Genomic DNA, 15,628 nt, shown 5'->3' with positions numbered 1-15,628 from the left:
AAAGAGAAATAATCGGAAAAGGAGGAGACCAGTTAGAAAACTGGTGAAGCCAGTCAGGTGAACAACCACCACTATGAAATAAAACAGAAAGCAAAAAACCACAGCAAATACCAGAGTATGATGACCACCGGTCTGGAAAGGAAGGAATAATATTTAGAAACAGCTATCACACACTCTCACACCCTGGATTAAATCTACCACTGTACTGGCCCCACCGCCGCCCTACCACCCTCTGCCCAGTGTTCTCCCCAACCTCTCACCAAATAATTCTTTTTTCCCCACTGTCCCAACCATATCAAGCAGCTGTCCAGTTCATTAGCCACTTGGCCCATGTGGCCCTTTATATTGGTTAAAATACGTTTTCAAATTTAGGTCCTCAATAGACACAGCCACATCTCCACAGCAGCGAGCGCCCAGCACAGATAGAGAGCACTCCCATCACGGCAGCAAGGTCTGCTGGATGGTGCCGGGCTACAGCTACATCTACATCTGCCACCTCACTTGGTGAGCCTATTTACAATGACGTATTTACCTGAGAGGCACCTGGGAAGGCAGACTCGGCTCACTGTCTTACGCCCACACCTTGTATATTAATAAGCTTCACAGTGCAGTGAAGAATCATAGTGTACAGACCACCAGACAGGCCCTGTGTTTTGGCTCATTAATCCTCACTATGCTCTGAAGAGAGAGAAAAGCAGCAGGCATCATCCATGTTTTATAGGTGAGGACACCAAGGCACAGAAATTAACCTGCCTGAGGCTATAAAGTCAATAATGGAGTCACAAATAAAAGCTGAATTCCCTAACGCCTTGACCAGTGCTCCATTCATTGAAGTAGTCATGGCTGATTTAAGAACCCAAGGATGGAAACTATTCAGTTTCACCTGACCCAAGCAACCATCTGCTTTAACAAATGGCTGGCTATACCCACAGGAGGGTCATATATGTTGGTCCACGTGTCTGTGTGTGTGTATATATAGTGTATGTGTGTGTGTAGTATAACGTGTGTGTGTGTGTACACACGCACGCATGCACGTGCAAGCCAGAAAAATAAAAATACAGAAAAACAGGTACCCCTTGAGTTTGCCCCAACTATCTCATCACTTGTGATAGAAAATAAAAGATATTAGACACACTTAACTAAAACTAACAGCACCAAGGTACGGTACACTCCTGCATTATTAGTTTTTCAATGATGCTATAAAAAAATTACAACCTAAAAGCTCTGCATTTTGTAATTCTTATTTGCCTCTGTAGTCAAAGTAAGCATGACTTTCATGTGCACTCTCCAAACCTGTATAAGCAACGGGGACATGAAGAGGCAGTTCTTCTATTTCCATTTCAACTCCCTCATTAACTGAAAGGAGTAAAATAATACATGGGGAGACATGAACCAAGCTATAGATTAAAGACATAAAACCCACGTACAGCAATTGCTTGTGACACTCTTGACAAAGCAATTTGAAAATGCAGCCGCCAGCATTCACTAATGCATCTCCGTGCCCTAACACCGCAAAACAATTTACCCGGAGCTTCATTTGAATGATGTGAAGTCTAAGAAATAACTCAATAGTACTTGCCCAACATCTGAATTCTTACATATTTTAACTAAATATGCAGAAAAAGCACAAAAAATAGATTCTGAAGTGCTGGAAAGCATACAAAATAGTTATTTCTACACTTCTTTTCTTATTAATAAGTATGACTCAATCTACAGAATATAACTAAGTGAATTTATGCAGAAAAATCAAAGCTTCTGAAATTAATTTGGCAATTGTTTCGAAAGTAAAGGAGCAAATCGCCCTCAAAAATGTCAAAGAAAAAGGGCACAAATGCTGAATTTTAAATATAAGATATAATGGTCATGTCTAACCTCAGCTGTGAAAGACAAGAAAGGGAGCCATCTACCTGGGTCTTACAGGGTGTGTTCCATCACAGTCTTGACTCAGGAATACAAGTCAACTAAACAACACTGTTTAAGTTTAACGACTTACACAGCGTTCCTCGAGGCTCCGTAGGAAATTAAGAGTTTGACTATATCCAGGTGCCCATTCTTGGCGGCATCATGAAGCGGCGAGTCGTTCTGATAGCCAGTGGTGTTCACCAACGCCTTGTGCTGTAGCAACAACTCCACTACCTTCAGGTGCCCATGATTGCAGGCTTCATGCTAATTAAGTAAGAAAGGAAGGGAGAAAAGCAATGAGGAAGAACAATGCATAATATCGTAATAAAATTGCACTTGAGAAAAATAAATGTGAACTTGTCAGTAAATTGATTCTTATCTAAATATTCATACAGACTGTAAGTATTGACCCACAGTAAAGCCCTGTTAATAATCTTAATAAGATACATGATGATCAAGATCTACACAGTTCATGGAAAACGGTGTTATTTATCTAAGCCTTTGGTCAACTACTCTTTTTTTAAGAAGAAAATGTAGTTGACCAACTCTGTATGTGTATAAACCAACTCTAGTTCCTAAACTGTTCCATAGTAAAAAATTACAAACAAAAAAAGACTTAGAAAGTATTTAACAATTAGATCATGCATAAAAAGTGAAATTCTCCATATGCTAAGTGGTGCACCCACACATACACATAACCACCCCACCAAGTGAATATCCTGGAGAGAGTATTTACAAGACAATCCTCTCTATTTGCTGAAGCTACAGATTACTGTACAGCTGGTATTGATGATAACACAAATAACACAAAGTGCTCAAAAAGAATAAATGATGTAACAGGTAACAATGCGATGTGCAAAGATGCTTCATGTGCAAACATTTTCTTATGTCTAATGAACTGTTAATGACGCCACTATATTGTCCTCCAATAAATCTTGGGCATACTGTGCTTTTTAAGTACATCTATTTCATTCATAATAAGCAATACCACACGAAATGTCCGTAGGGCTGTTTCTAGGAGAAAGGAAGCCAAATTAGACATCAGCTCCTCTAATAAATCACTCACCAAACTTTACTACAATTTGCCTTACTGGCTGAAAAATACAAAACAAAAAACAAAAACAAAAAACCTGACCTTTCTTTGAAAAGGTTAGCTAGCCCATGGAGTCAAAACTTAACAAGTGACTCCAAAAGAGACTAAACACTCCCAGCTTAGAAATTTGGTGAGAAATTATTATTCACAACTTTAAACCTTGTTTATACCTGGACTAATGAAAATCTCCCAATTTCCAACTCACAGGGTAAGGGCTTCCACCTCCTCTGTTGACACCTCTACGGCTGCCTTCAAACTGCCCACAATGAGCCCAGGTAGCATTGTTCCCATGAATTTGTGCCATTCCTTTTCCAGACTATACTTCACATTGCATTTTTAGTAATAAGGACTTTTTTAAAAATGTTTAATGTAAGCCAAGATTTTCTACTGCCTCTATATATTTGCAACTAGGTAGGGTATAAATGAGGCTACAATAGATTCTCAGTAAGAATCACTGCCTTGTGATATAATCCTATACCCTGTTTCTCTGACCTCTCTCTGTTCCAAGAAATCTAGTTCTAATGACATGCAATGTGGCCAAAGAGCCCTGATGTAGGTTGTAGTAGCTACCTCCATGTCAGCTACATTCAACAATACAGTATAACAAGATTCCTAAATCTAAAGGTAGTCGGTGAAAAGGTAGGCAATTTCTTGCCTGTCACAATTGAAAAGCTAGATGAAAAAAATCATCATTTTCCCTTACTTGGTGAAAATATAAATTCTTCAGATTAAAAAGAGAGTGAATACTGCAGAGGGTAATATACAGACAACTATATAACTATAAAGTATAATAACCATAAAACATAAACAAAATGAGAATAGAAAACTACCAATGGTGTCCATCCAGCATGATCTTTAACATTTGGGTCGCTTCCGTTTTGTAAGAGGTACTCAACAGAAGGTACATCGCCCTAGTAGAAAAATGAAAAAATAAAAAGAAATTAAAATCATCAAGAAAAGAAAAGAAGATATTGAGATTTGGGTTTGGTATTAAGATTCTGTCTTCTTAAAGATAGAATCAAACTTAAATCTTTTCTCTAATGCCTACTGCTCATGAAAAATAAAAAGTAATGTATGGATGAAGTGTTCTGAGGTATCAAGTCATGAAGTCATATAGCCCATCCTTGAATATCAAGTATAAAATACCTGCGATTAGCAACCCTTATCAAAAGTCATTTCAAAATACCAAATAAAGGGCACTAACCAAAAATCAACTAATGATAATGAAGTATTTAAAGTCATCACTTCATTTATGAAAAACATCCTTTTTGAGGATGCATTAAAATGATTTCCAAGTACTGTTTAAAGCAAAATTAAGGCTAACAAGATTACTCAGTTAAAACTGCCAAAAACTGTTTTCTTATTGACAGTTACTCCCTTTATCCTTAATACAACAATTTAGTTTATATTCACCTTATTTGCTCTAAGGTATTTTTCTAGGCAAAAGCCAGGCTTATTTCCTCCAAATACTGCACAGCTTACCCCAAAAAAGGCTGAATAAATAAAAGTTACATAGGGCAAAAGTTACCTATGACAAAGCTGTGTTCAACTGGTTTTGTAAAGAGCTTCTTAAGGGAGAAGGAAATCTCTCCTCTCCCACTCCCAGCTCCAATATTCTTCTGAAATGAGTTTTTCCCCTCTTGGTTTGATTATCTATAAGTCACTAAGTCTCCTAAAGACAGTAACTTTTATTTGCTTGTTTGGGGCTACCTCTCAAACACAGCAAATCTTAAGATGATAGCTTAACTTAGTTTTCTTAAAAAAAAAAAAAAATCCATTTGCAACATACATCTTTATGTTCCTAAATTAACAAAATGACCCTATATACTTAATGGATCTAAAAAATAAGCATTATATATGTTTCAAATCAATTGCCCCAGTTTCAGTTAAAAAAACATTTTCCCATAGTTTCTTAGGGGTGCAAATTCTATACTAGTACAAGTTAACATTTACTTAGCAACATTTGCTCTATCTTTCAGTCAATTCCAAATAAAACTAGGAGCATCTGTCAAGATACAAATTTGAATTTTCTTCAACAATCCCATGAATATTGGGGCAGATCAACTGCCAGAACCACACACATTCATACATTTCCAACCTTCAACATGAAAGTACACACACACACACACACACACACACACACACACACACACACAGTCTTCTGAAAGATGTCCTCATTCTAATTCTACATAGTAGTCACAAAAACATATTAACCTAAAGAAGCCCTTAAAATAATATAAACACAACGGTGGGACAAAGAATCACAGGGGAACAGTCACATATAAACAGTGACAATCTAAAGACTAAAAGCAGACTCTCTTATAAGGTTGCTAGACAGTGGTATTTTTCTTTCATGTCACTTCATCAGACTATCAAGGTGTCTTCTGTTAACAAACCATCCCTAGACTTCCCCCAAAACACATAGCCAATTTGCAAACTACTTGTTATTTATACCCAATCTGCTTTCTCCTCCACAGTATTAAAAAGTTTGTCATAATTTCATTGTTCTACTTTATGTAAATTTAAGGTCATGCACATAAATAACATTATGAAAATTAAAGTCCACAGAAACTGAGTAAGCTTGAAGCAGTATGGCGTTCCTGGGAAATAAATTAACTTCTGCTTCTGATTTCTTTAAATTACCGTCTTTGCTAACAGAATATTTTCTGAATAATAAGTACTCACTTTTATTAGACTCCCCACAACTTAAAAGGATAACTGAGATTTTCTTAAACCACGGTAAGAAAAACAAAATCATCTAAGGAAAGTTTTCACCAAGGCTTGTAAGAAATTTTAAATGGATTTGATATTTTCAAGTAATACCTAAGAGGCTGAAAATAAAGGAAGATGTGTACCACAATCAATTTTCTTATTGCTAACCTTTCGTTCAAAAAGATTCTTCACACATCCATACATGTTACAGCAGTATAATCTGACTTTCCAAACACACACACACACACACACACACACACTTATTTTTCCTTATTATAAAGATTAGCTCTTGTAAAATACAATTAAGAGTAAATATCTTGATAAAAATGGTACAGGACATTACAATAATGACGACTTACCCAAATGGTTAAGCTTTTCCACATAAATGAACTAATCAGCTACCTAAAACGTCTTCTTTTGGCAACTAGATATTGTTAGAAAATTTTTTTAGTCATCAGAATGAAGCTCTAAAATACATTAAACACTTCCCTGGCTTCTCAGACTTTACTGAATAAAGTAGTTTCACAGATGATTCTGACAACCTAGTCTGTGATGGTAAGTTCCTGATATTAAGGAGGTTCAGTATTATAAAAGTGGTGGGTGACAGAGGGAAAAATGGATACTGAGTCCAAGGGATGTCCTAGAAATTAAAATCTTGAAAATATCATAGATACGAGTTTGCTTCTAAGTTCTCTGCTACTTTCTCAGGAAGGTAGCATGAAGGATATGTAGTAACATGTCTTTACACACAACATGACTACCTTAAAATACAATGAATTACAAAGTCAAACCCTGAAGGAGACTCCTCACAAGGGATGTTCTCTCTCCACCCAGGGGATTCCCATCACCTTTGTTAAGTGTATCATGCCTTGTAAGTTGCCTTCAAAATATGATTATGTCTGCATCAAAAGTGTATTATGGGGGCACCTGGGTGGCTCAGCCGTTAAGCATCTGCCTTCGGCTCAGGTCATGATCACAGGGTCCTGGGATTGAGCCCCGCATCGGGCTCTCTGCCTGGCAGGAAGCCTGCTTCTCCCTCTCCCACTCCCCCTGCTTGTGTTCCCTCTCACTGTGTCTCTGTCAAATAAATAAATAAAAATCTTAAAAAAAAAAAAAAAGTGTTTCATGACATGCCAAGGTCAAGCCTTTCTTTCTTCTATTTCATGATACATTCAGTACTGTAGCATAAGTAATCATTACCATTTTAAGAATCTGCTAGAAACTTGAGGATGTTTATTCCAGAAACTACAAATTTTCAAGCAAAGGTGACATAATAACAAAATTTTCTCTATGTCTAAAGAAATATCAAATACTAAGGTTTTAAAAGTTATACCAGAAGAACAAATAATGAGTGCTTATCTTAGTTTCTACTTAGGTGCAACACTTTCTCATAAAATCTCACATTTTATAACAATGTTCTCTAGCATTTTAACCATAGGTGACATTCACATCCAAATACAAATAGAAAAACAGGCAATAAAGAGAACTGACTGGATCTCAACTTCTGTTCTGGTTAAATGAGAATATGCACAACATCCCAGACATCATATTAATGAATAGTCTGCTTGAAATTCCACAGTGTAATAAAATCAAAGTATAAATAAGGAATTCAAGAATAATCCTGTGTGGGGTTTGCATTAAAATAGTGCTGGATGTCCAAAAACTAGATGGCTCATCTGTAAATCCATGATTCTGAGGGGAAAAAAGGATTTGAGAACTGATCATTACAAACAGAATCGGCAAGCAATAGAGTAGCTGTCTGCATTCAAGTAGCCTGAATTTAGGCAGTCTGGATATTTACTAAGACCCTTCCACTGCCAAGTACGGAGCTTATCAAGATAAATAAGGTAACAGATGCCTAAACTTAACTCAGAAGTCCACGTCCAGGAATTTAGCCTAAAGATACACCCCCTCACATTCGAAACAAAGATTGCTTACCACAGCACTGTTTATAAAAGCAAAAGAATAGAAGCGAACAGTCATCCATCTATAAGGGACTAGTTAAACAACGAAAATTCATAGAAAGCAATGCTACGACAAAAATATACAGAAAGCTGTGTCCTAATATGAAAGCATTTGCTTATATTTACATAAAGAAATTCACAAAGGACACACAAGTAAGAAAGGTAGTTAGCAAAAAGGGCCTGTCAGTATTAGGGTAGCTAAGGGCCAAAATGGAAGTGAGGTTTTCTACTATAAATACTTTTATTCTTATTTTTGAAACATGCAGTTATGAAGTTAACTTTTAAATGAAGAATATACTCTGGATAACCACAATATCTAAGTCATGTCATAAACAGAAAGCTAAATGAATATAAATGCAAACAAAATAATGTCACCATAGAGAAGAAGCTAACTCTGGGAATTCTGAGACTTACTAAGAAGGTAGGATGTAACCTGGATTTTGAAGGTTAGGTACAAAGAGCCAGGAAGGAAAAAGGAAGCATGTAAAGGAAAGAATTTAAGAGTCGGAGAAAAGAACACGTGAAAAGTATTGGTCGCATTAATGAACATACCCAAATAATTCATAAAGCTAAATACAGTTCAGTGTGACAGGAGAATGGAATGGGGTTCAGATCATGATGGAGTAGAAAATTTGCTCATTTATTCAACAAATTCATCTGCTATGTTCCAGGCAATGTTCTAGATCCTGAAGATGTAACAGTGAACAAACAGCATTCTTGCTTTCATTCTAAAGAGAGAGGCAAAAAACTAAGAGATCTATAATAATAACAGCATGAAAAACAAAACAAGCAGGGCTGCTAGGCAGTCTCTCTGAGGAGGTGGCATTTGAGCAGAAGCCTGAAGGAGGATGAGCACACTGGGCTGTGTAGACCCTGGGAAGGACGGTGGAGTCTATTTTCAGGGGGCCAGGAAGTTACTGGTAGGAGAGCACAGAATGACAAATTTTGACTTAGGTCAGATTATTCTGGCTGCCATAGAGAGAACTGAATGCAGTTAGAGTACAGGAAAGCAGAGCAAGAAATTAGGAAGCTACTTCAGTGGTGGTTGTTAGTATAATCACACCCCCACCCCCACACAAATGTCTGTGACCTAATCCCCAGAACTTTATGTTACACCTTACAGGACAAAAGGGACTCTGTAATGTGCTACAATTTCCACTATATTTTAGGGTACTGAGCTTCAATGGGGATTAATGCTGCACTATCTAGGTAGTCGCAGTCTAATCATGGGAGTGTTTAGAAGCATCTGCTGTGGCAAGCTTTGAAGACACAAACTAAGGAACATGAAAATGGGGGGGCGGGGTGAGCCTGGCTGGCTCAGTCAGTGGAGCATGAAGACTCCTGATCTCAGGGCTGTGAGTTCAGGCCCCACATAGGGTGTAGAGATTGCTTAAAAGTAAAATCAGGAAGAGGGAAAGGGAAAGAAAGGAAGGAGGAGCAAGATGGCGGGGGAGTAGGAGACCTAAATTTTGTCTGGTCCCAGGAATTCAGCTGGATAGGGATCAAACCATTCTGAACACCTACGAGCTCAACAGGAGATCGAAAAAAAAGAATAGCAGCAACTCTCTAAACAGAAAAGTGACCACTTTCTGGAAGAGTCATATTCTATCCTTTCATAGTAGTTAACCTTATTTTTGGTGTGTGTGTATGTGTATATATATATACATAGATATATATGTTATTCTCTCTTTAAAATTTTGGGATACAGTTTCTTCTAAAAGACCAAAATATATCCTAAATCTCTAGTGTATGGCTTTGTGCTAGTCTCCTGCCTGATCACATTCTCTCCTTTTTTTTTTAATCCTTTTTTTTTTTAAATCCTCTTCTTTCTTTTTTCAACCAACCTCTTATCTGACCAATTCCTTTTATAAAATCTTTTATAATTTTCGTGCTCGCTTCGGCAGCACATATACTAAAATTGGAACGATACAGAGAAGATTAGCATGGCCCCTGCGCAAGGATGACACGCAAATTCGTGAAGCGTTCCATATTTTTAGGGCACGTTCTGCATGGAGCACTGGGTGTTATGAACAAACAATGAATCATGGAACACTGCACCAAAAACTAATGATGTAATATATGGTGATTAACATAACAATAAAAAATTTTTAAAAATCTTTTATAATTTTCATCTTTAGGGACGCCTGGGTGGCTCAGTCGGTTAAGCGTCTGCCTTCGGCTCAGGTCATGATCCCAGTGCCCTGGGATCGAGTCCCACATCAGGCTCCTTGCTCAGCAGGGAGCCTGCTTCTCCCTCTGCCAGCAGCTCCCCTTGCTTGTATCCTTGCTCACTCTCTCTTGCTCACTCTCTCTTGCCCACGCTCTCTCTCTCTAACAAATAAATAAATAAAATCTTGGAAAAAAAAATAATTTTCATCTTTACACTCATATTCCAACCCTTCATCGTGTTTACCCTTATTTTTGTACATACATAGTATTTCTTTCTTTAAAATTTTCAGAGGCACTTTCTTCTAACAGACCAAAATACACCCAAAATCTAGTGTGTGGCACTAATCTATGCACCAGCCTGATGGAATTTGATCATATTCTGTTTTTCCGCTTGTTTGTTGGGTTGGGGTTTTTTTACCTTTTCCTTTTTCTTTTTTTTTTTCCTTTTTCTTTCTTTCCCTTTCTTTTCCCCCGGTTTAAGGTCTCTTCTGATTTCTTTAGTGTATATATTTCTGGGGTCGTTGTTACCTTGTTAGAATTTTGTTCTCTCATTCCTCTATTCTCTGAACAAAATGACAAGATGGAAAAAATCACCTCTAAAAAAAAGAACAAGAGGCAGTGCCGACTGCCAGGGACCTAATCAATACAGACATTAGTAAGATGTCGGAACTAGAGTTCAGAATGACAATTTTAAAGATACTAGCTGAGCTTGAAAAAAGCATGGAAGATACTAGAGAAACCCCTTCCGGAGAAATAAAAGAACTAAAATCTAACCAAGTCGAAATCAAAAAGGCTATTAATGAGGTGCAATCAAAAATGGAGGCTCTAACTGCTAGGATAAATGAGGCAGAAGAGAGAATTAGTGAAATAGAAGACCAAATGATGGAAAATAAAGAAGCTGACAAAACCAGAGATAAACAACTACTGGATCGTGAGGGCAGAATCTGAGAGGTAAGTGATACCGTAAGACCAAACAATATTAGAATAATTGGGATCCCAGAAGAAGAAGAAAGAGAGAGAGGGGAAGAAGGTATACTGGAGCAAATTATAGCAGAGAACTTCCCTAATTTGGGGAAGGAAACAGGCATCAATAACCAGGAGGCACAGAAAACTCCCCTCAAAATCAATAAAAACAGGTCAACATCCCGACATCTAATAGTAAAACTTAGAGTCTCAGAGACAAAGAGAAAATCCTGAAAGCAGCTCAGGAGAAGAGATCTGTAACCTACAATGGTAGAAACATTCTATTGGCAACAGACCTATCCAGAGAGACCTGGCAGGCCAGAAAGGAGAGCATGATATCTTCAGAGCACTAAATGAGAAAAATATGCAGCCAGGAATACTATATCCAGCTAGGCTGTCATTGAAAATAGAAGGAGAAATAAAAAGCTTCCAGGACAAACAAAAACTAAAGGAATTTGCAAACACAAAACCAGCCGAACAAGAAATATTGAAAGGGGTCCTCTAAGCAAAGACAGAGCCTAAAAGTAACAAAGACTAGAAAGAAACACACACAATATACAGTAACAGTCACATTACAGGCAATACAACGGCACTAAATTCATCTTTCAATAGTTACCCTGAATGTAAATGGAATAAATGCCCCAATCAAAAGACACAGGCTATCAGATTGGATTAAAAAAACATGGCCCATCGATATGCTGTCTGCAAGAGACTCATTTTAGACCCAAAGACACCCCCACATTGAAAGTGAGCTGGTGGAAAACCATTTACCATGCTAAAGGACACCAAAAGAAAGCTGGGGTGGCAATCCATTTAACAGACAAATTAGATTTTAAACCAAAGACTATAATAAGAGATGAGGAACGACACTATATCACCCTTAAAGGGTCTATCCAACAAGAAGATCTAACAATTGTAAATATCTATGCCCCTAACATGGGAGCAGCCAATTATATAAGGCAATTAATACCAAAAGCAAAGAAACACATCGACAACAATACAATAATAATAGTGGGGGACTTTAACAACCCCCTCACTGAAATGGACAGATCATCTAAGCAAAAGATCAACAAAGAAATAAAGACTTTAAATGACACACTGGACCAAATGGACTTCACAGATATATTCAGAACATTCCATCCCAAAGCAACAGAATACACATTCTTCTCTAGTGCCCATGGAACACTCTCCAGAATAGATCACATCCTAGGTCACAAATCAGGTCTCAACTGGTACCAAAAGATCGGGATCATTCCCTGCATATTTTCAGACCACAGTGCTTTGAAACTAGAACTCAATCACAAGAGGAAAGTCGGAAAGAACTCAAATACGTGGAGGCTAAAGAGCATCCTACCAAAGAATGAATGGGTCGACCAGGAAATTAAAGAATTTTAAAAAATTCCTGGAAACAAATGGAAACACAACTGTTTAAAATCTTTGGGATGCAGCAAAGACGGTCCTAAGAGGAAATTATACAGCAATACAAGCCTTTCTCAAGAAATAAGAAAGGTCTCAAATACACAAACTAACCCTACACCTAAAGAGAACAGCATAATAAAGCCTTAACCCAGCAGGAGAAGAGAAATCATAAAGATCAGAGCAAAAATCAATGAAACAGAAACCAAAAGAACAGTAGAACAGATCAACGAAACCAGGAGCTGGTTCTTTGAAAGAATTAACAAGATTGATAAACCCCTGGCCAGACTTATCCAAAAGAAAAGAGAAAGGACCCAAATAAATAAAATCATGAATGAAAGAGGAGAGATCACAACCAACACCAAAGAAATACAACAATTATAAGAACATATTATGAGCAACTATATGCCAGCAAATTAGATAACCTGGAGGAAATGGATGCATTCCTAGAGATGTATCAACTACCAAAACTGAGCCAGGAAGAAATAGAAAACCTGAGCAGACCTATAACCACTAAGGAAATTGAAGCAGTCATCAAAAATCTCCCAACAAACAAGAGCCCAGGGCCAGATGGCTTCCCAGGGGAATTCTACCAAACATTTAAAGGAGAATTAATACCTATTCTTCTGAAACTGTTCCAAAAAATAGGAATGGAAGGAAAACTTCCAAACTCGTTTTACGAGGCCAGCATTACCTTGATCCCAAAACCAGACAAAGACCCCATCAAAAAGGAGATTTACAGACCAATATCCCTGATGAACATGGATGCAAAAATTCTCACCAAAATACTAGCCAATAGGATCCAACAGTACATTAAAAGGATTATTCACCACACCCAAGTGGGATTTATCCCTGGGCTGCAAGGTTGGTTCAACATCTGCAAATCAATCAACGTGATACAATGCACTAATAAAAGAAAGAACAAGAATCACAGGATCCTCTCAATAGATGCAGAAAAAGCATTTGACAAAGTACAGCATCCTTTCTTGATCAAAACTCTTCAGAGTATAGGGATAGAGGGTACATACCTCAATATCATAAAAGCCATCTATGAAAAACCCACAGCGATTATCATTCTCAATGGGGAAAAACTGAGAGCTTTCCCTCTAAGGTCAGGAACATGGCAGGGACATCCACTATCACCACTGCCATTCAACATAGTATTAGAAGTCCTAGCCACAGCAATCAGACAACAAAAAGAAATCAAAGGCATCCAAATCGGCAAAGTAGTAGTCAAACTCTCACTCTTTGCAGATATGATATGATACTTTATGTGGAAAACCCAAAAGACTCCACCCCAAAACTGCTAGAACTCATACAAGAATTCAGTGAAATGGCAAGATATAAAATCAATGCACTAAATCAGTTACATTTCTATACACCAACAACAAGACAGAAGAAAGAGAAATTAAGGAGTCGATCCCATTTACAGTTGCACCCAAAACCACAAGATACCTAGGATAAATATAACCAAGAGGCAAAGAATCTGTACTCAGAAAACTACAGAATACTCATGAAAGAAATTGAGGAAGACACAAAGAAATGGAAAAACGTTCCATGCTCCTGGATTGGAAGAACAAATATTGTGAAGATGTCCATGCTACCTAGAGCAATCTACACATTCAATGCAATCCCCATGAAAATACCATCCACTTTTTTCAAAGAAATGGAACAAATAATCCTAAAATTTGTATGGAACCAGAAAAGACCCCGAATAGCCAGAGGAATGTTGAAAAAGAAAAGCAAAGCCGGCGGCATCACAATTCCAGACTTCAAGCTCTATTACAAGGCTGTCATCATCAAGACAGTATGGTGCTGGCCCAATACAGACACATACATCAGTGGAACAGAATTGAGAGCCCAGAAATGGACCCTCAACTCTATGATCAACTAATCTTCGACAAAGCAGGAAAGAATGTCCAATGGAAAAAAGACAGTCTCTTCAACAAATGGTGTTGGGAAAAGTGGACAGCCACATGCAGATTAATGAGACTGGACCATTTCCTTACACCACACACAAAAATAGACTCAAAATGGTTAAAAGACCTAAATGTGAGCCAGGAGTTCATCAAAATCCTAAACGAGAACACAGGCAGCAACCTCTTCGACCTCAGCCACAGCGACTTCTTCCTAGAAACATGGCAAAAGTGAACTAGTGGGACTTCATCAAGATAAAAAGCTTTTGCACAGCAAAAGAAACAGTCAACAAAACCAAAAGACAACCAACAAATTGGGAGATGATATTTGCAAATGTCGTATCAGATAAAGGGCTAGTATCCAAAATCTATAAAGAACTTATTAAACTCAACATCCAAAGAACAAAGGGTCCAATCAAGAAATGGGCAGAAGACATGAACAGACATTTTTCCAAAGACATGCAAATGGCCAACAGACACATGAAAGAGTGCTCAACATCGCTCGGCATCAGGGAAATCCAAATCAAAACCTCAGTGAGATACCACCTCACACCATTCGGAACGGCTAAAATGAACAAGTCAGGAAACAACAGATGTTGGTGGGGATGCGGCGAAAGGGAAACCCTCCCACACTGTTGATGGGTATGCAAGCTGGTGCAGCCTCTCTGGAAAACAGTATGGAGGTTCCTCAAAAAGTTGAAAACAGAGCTACCCTACGATCCAGGAATCGCACTACTGGGTATTTACCCCAAAGATACAAACGTAAGGATCTGAAGGGGTACGTGCACCCTGATGTTTATAGCAGCAATGTCCACAATAGCCAAACTGTGGAAAGAGCCAAGATGTCCATTGACAGATGAATGGATAAAGAAGATGTGCGGTGTGTGTGTGTGTGTATCTCTCTCTCTCTCTCTCTCTCTCTCTCTCACACACACACACACACACACACACACACACACACACACACACACACAATGGAATATTATGCAGCCATCAAAAGGAATGAAATCTTGCCATTTGGAACAACGTGGATGGAACTGGAGGGTATTTTGCTGAGCGAAATAAGTCAATCAGAGAAAGACATGTATCATATGACCTCACTGATAGGAGGAATTCTTAATCTCAGGAAACCAACTGAGGGTTGCTGGAGTGGTGGGGGGTGGGAGGGATGAGGTGGCTGGGTGATAGACACTGGGGAGGGTATGTGCTATGGTGAGCACTGTGAATTGTGTAAGACTGTTGAATCACAGACCTGTACCTCTGAAACAACGAATACATTATATATGTTAAAAAAAAATGAAGATAGCAGGAAGGGAAAAATGAAGGGCGGGGAATCAGAGGGGGAGATGAACCATGAGAGACTATGAACTCTGAGACACAAACTGAGGGTTCTAGAGGGGAGGGGGGTGGGGGGATGGGTTAGCCTGGTGATGGGTATTGAGGAGGGCAGGTACTGAATGGAGCACTGGGTGTTCTACGCGGACAATGAGTCA

At 38.3% G+C, this 15,628-nt stretch overlaps 1 protein-coding gene and 1 non-coding gene across 3 annotated transcripts in view; one reads left to right on the top strand and one right to left on the bottom strand.

Moving 5' to 3' along the window:
• Nucleotides 1–15,628, bottom strand: part of BARD1 (BRCA1 associated RING domain 1) — an 87,727-nt gene that overhangs the window by 40,028 nt on the left and 32,071 nt on the right. The window contains exons 5-6 of one of the 2 annotated variants that reach the window (XM_025892114.2): nucleotides 3,826–3,906; nucleotides 1,994–2,166 (exon numbers count right to left, since the gene is read on the bottom strand). In XM_025892114.2, coding sequence (XP_025747899.1) covers nucleotides 1,994–2,166; nucleotides 3,826–3,906 — 254 coding nt within the window. The remainder of the gene's footprint in view (nucleotides 1–1,993; nucleotides 2,167–3,825; nucleotides 3,907–15,628) is intronic. The other variant, XM_025892121.2, reaches the window with a different exon arrangement.
• LOC112808201 (U6 spliceosomal RNA) lies at nucleotides 9,560–9,666 on the top strand. Its single transcript, XR_003204298.1, has one exon. It is a non-coding gene; the product is annotated as a U6 spliceosomal RNA (small nuclear RNA).

This window comes from Callorhinus ursinus, unplaced genomic scaffold (assembly GCF_003265705.2).
Source record: "Callorhinus ursinus isolate GAN/ISIS: 27379988/994484 unplaced genomic scaffold, GSC_fseal_2.0 scaffold2, whole genome shotgun sequence".
NCBI lineage: Eukaryota > Metazoa > Chordata > Mammalia > Carnivora > Otariidae > Callorhinus > Callorhinus ursinus.
This window is presented reverse-complemented; position numbering and strand designations above follow the sequence as displayed.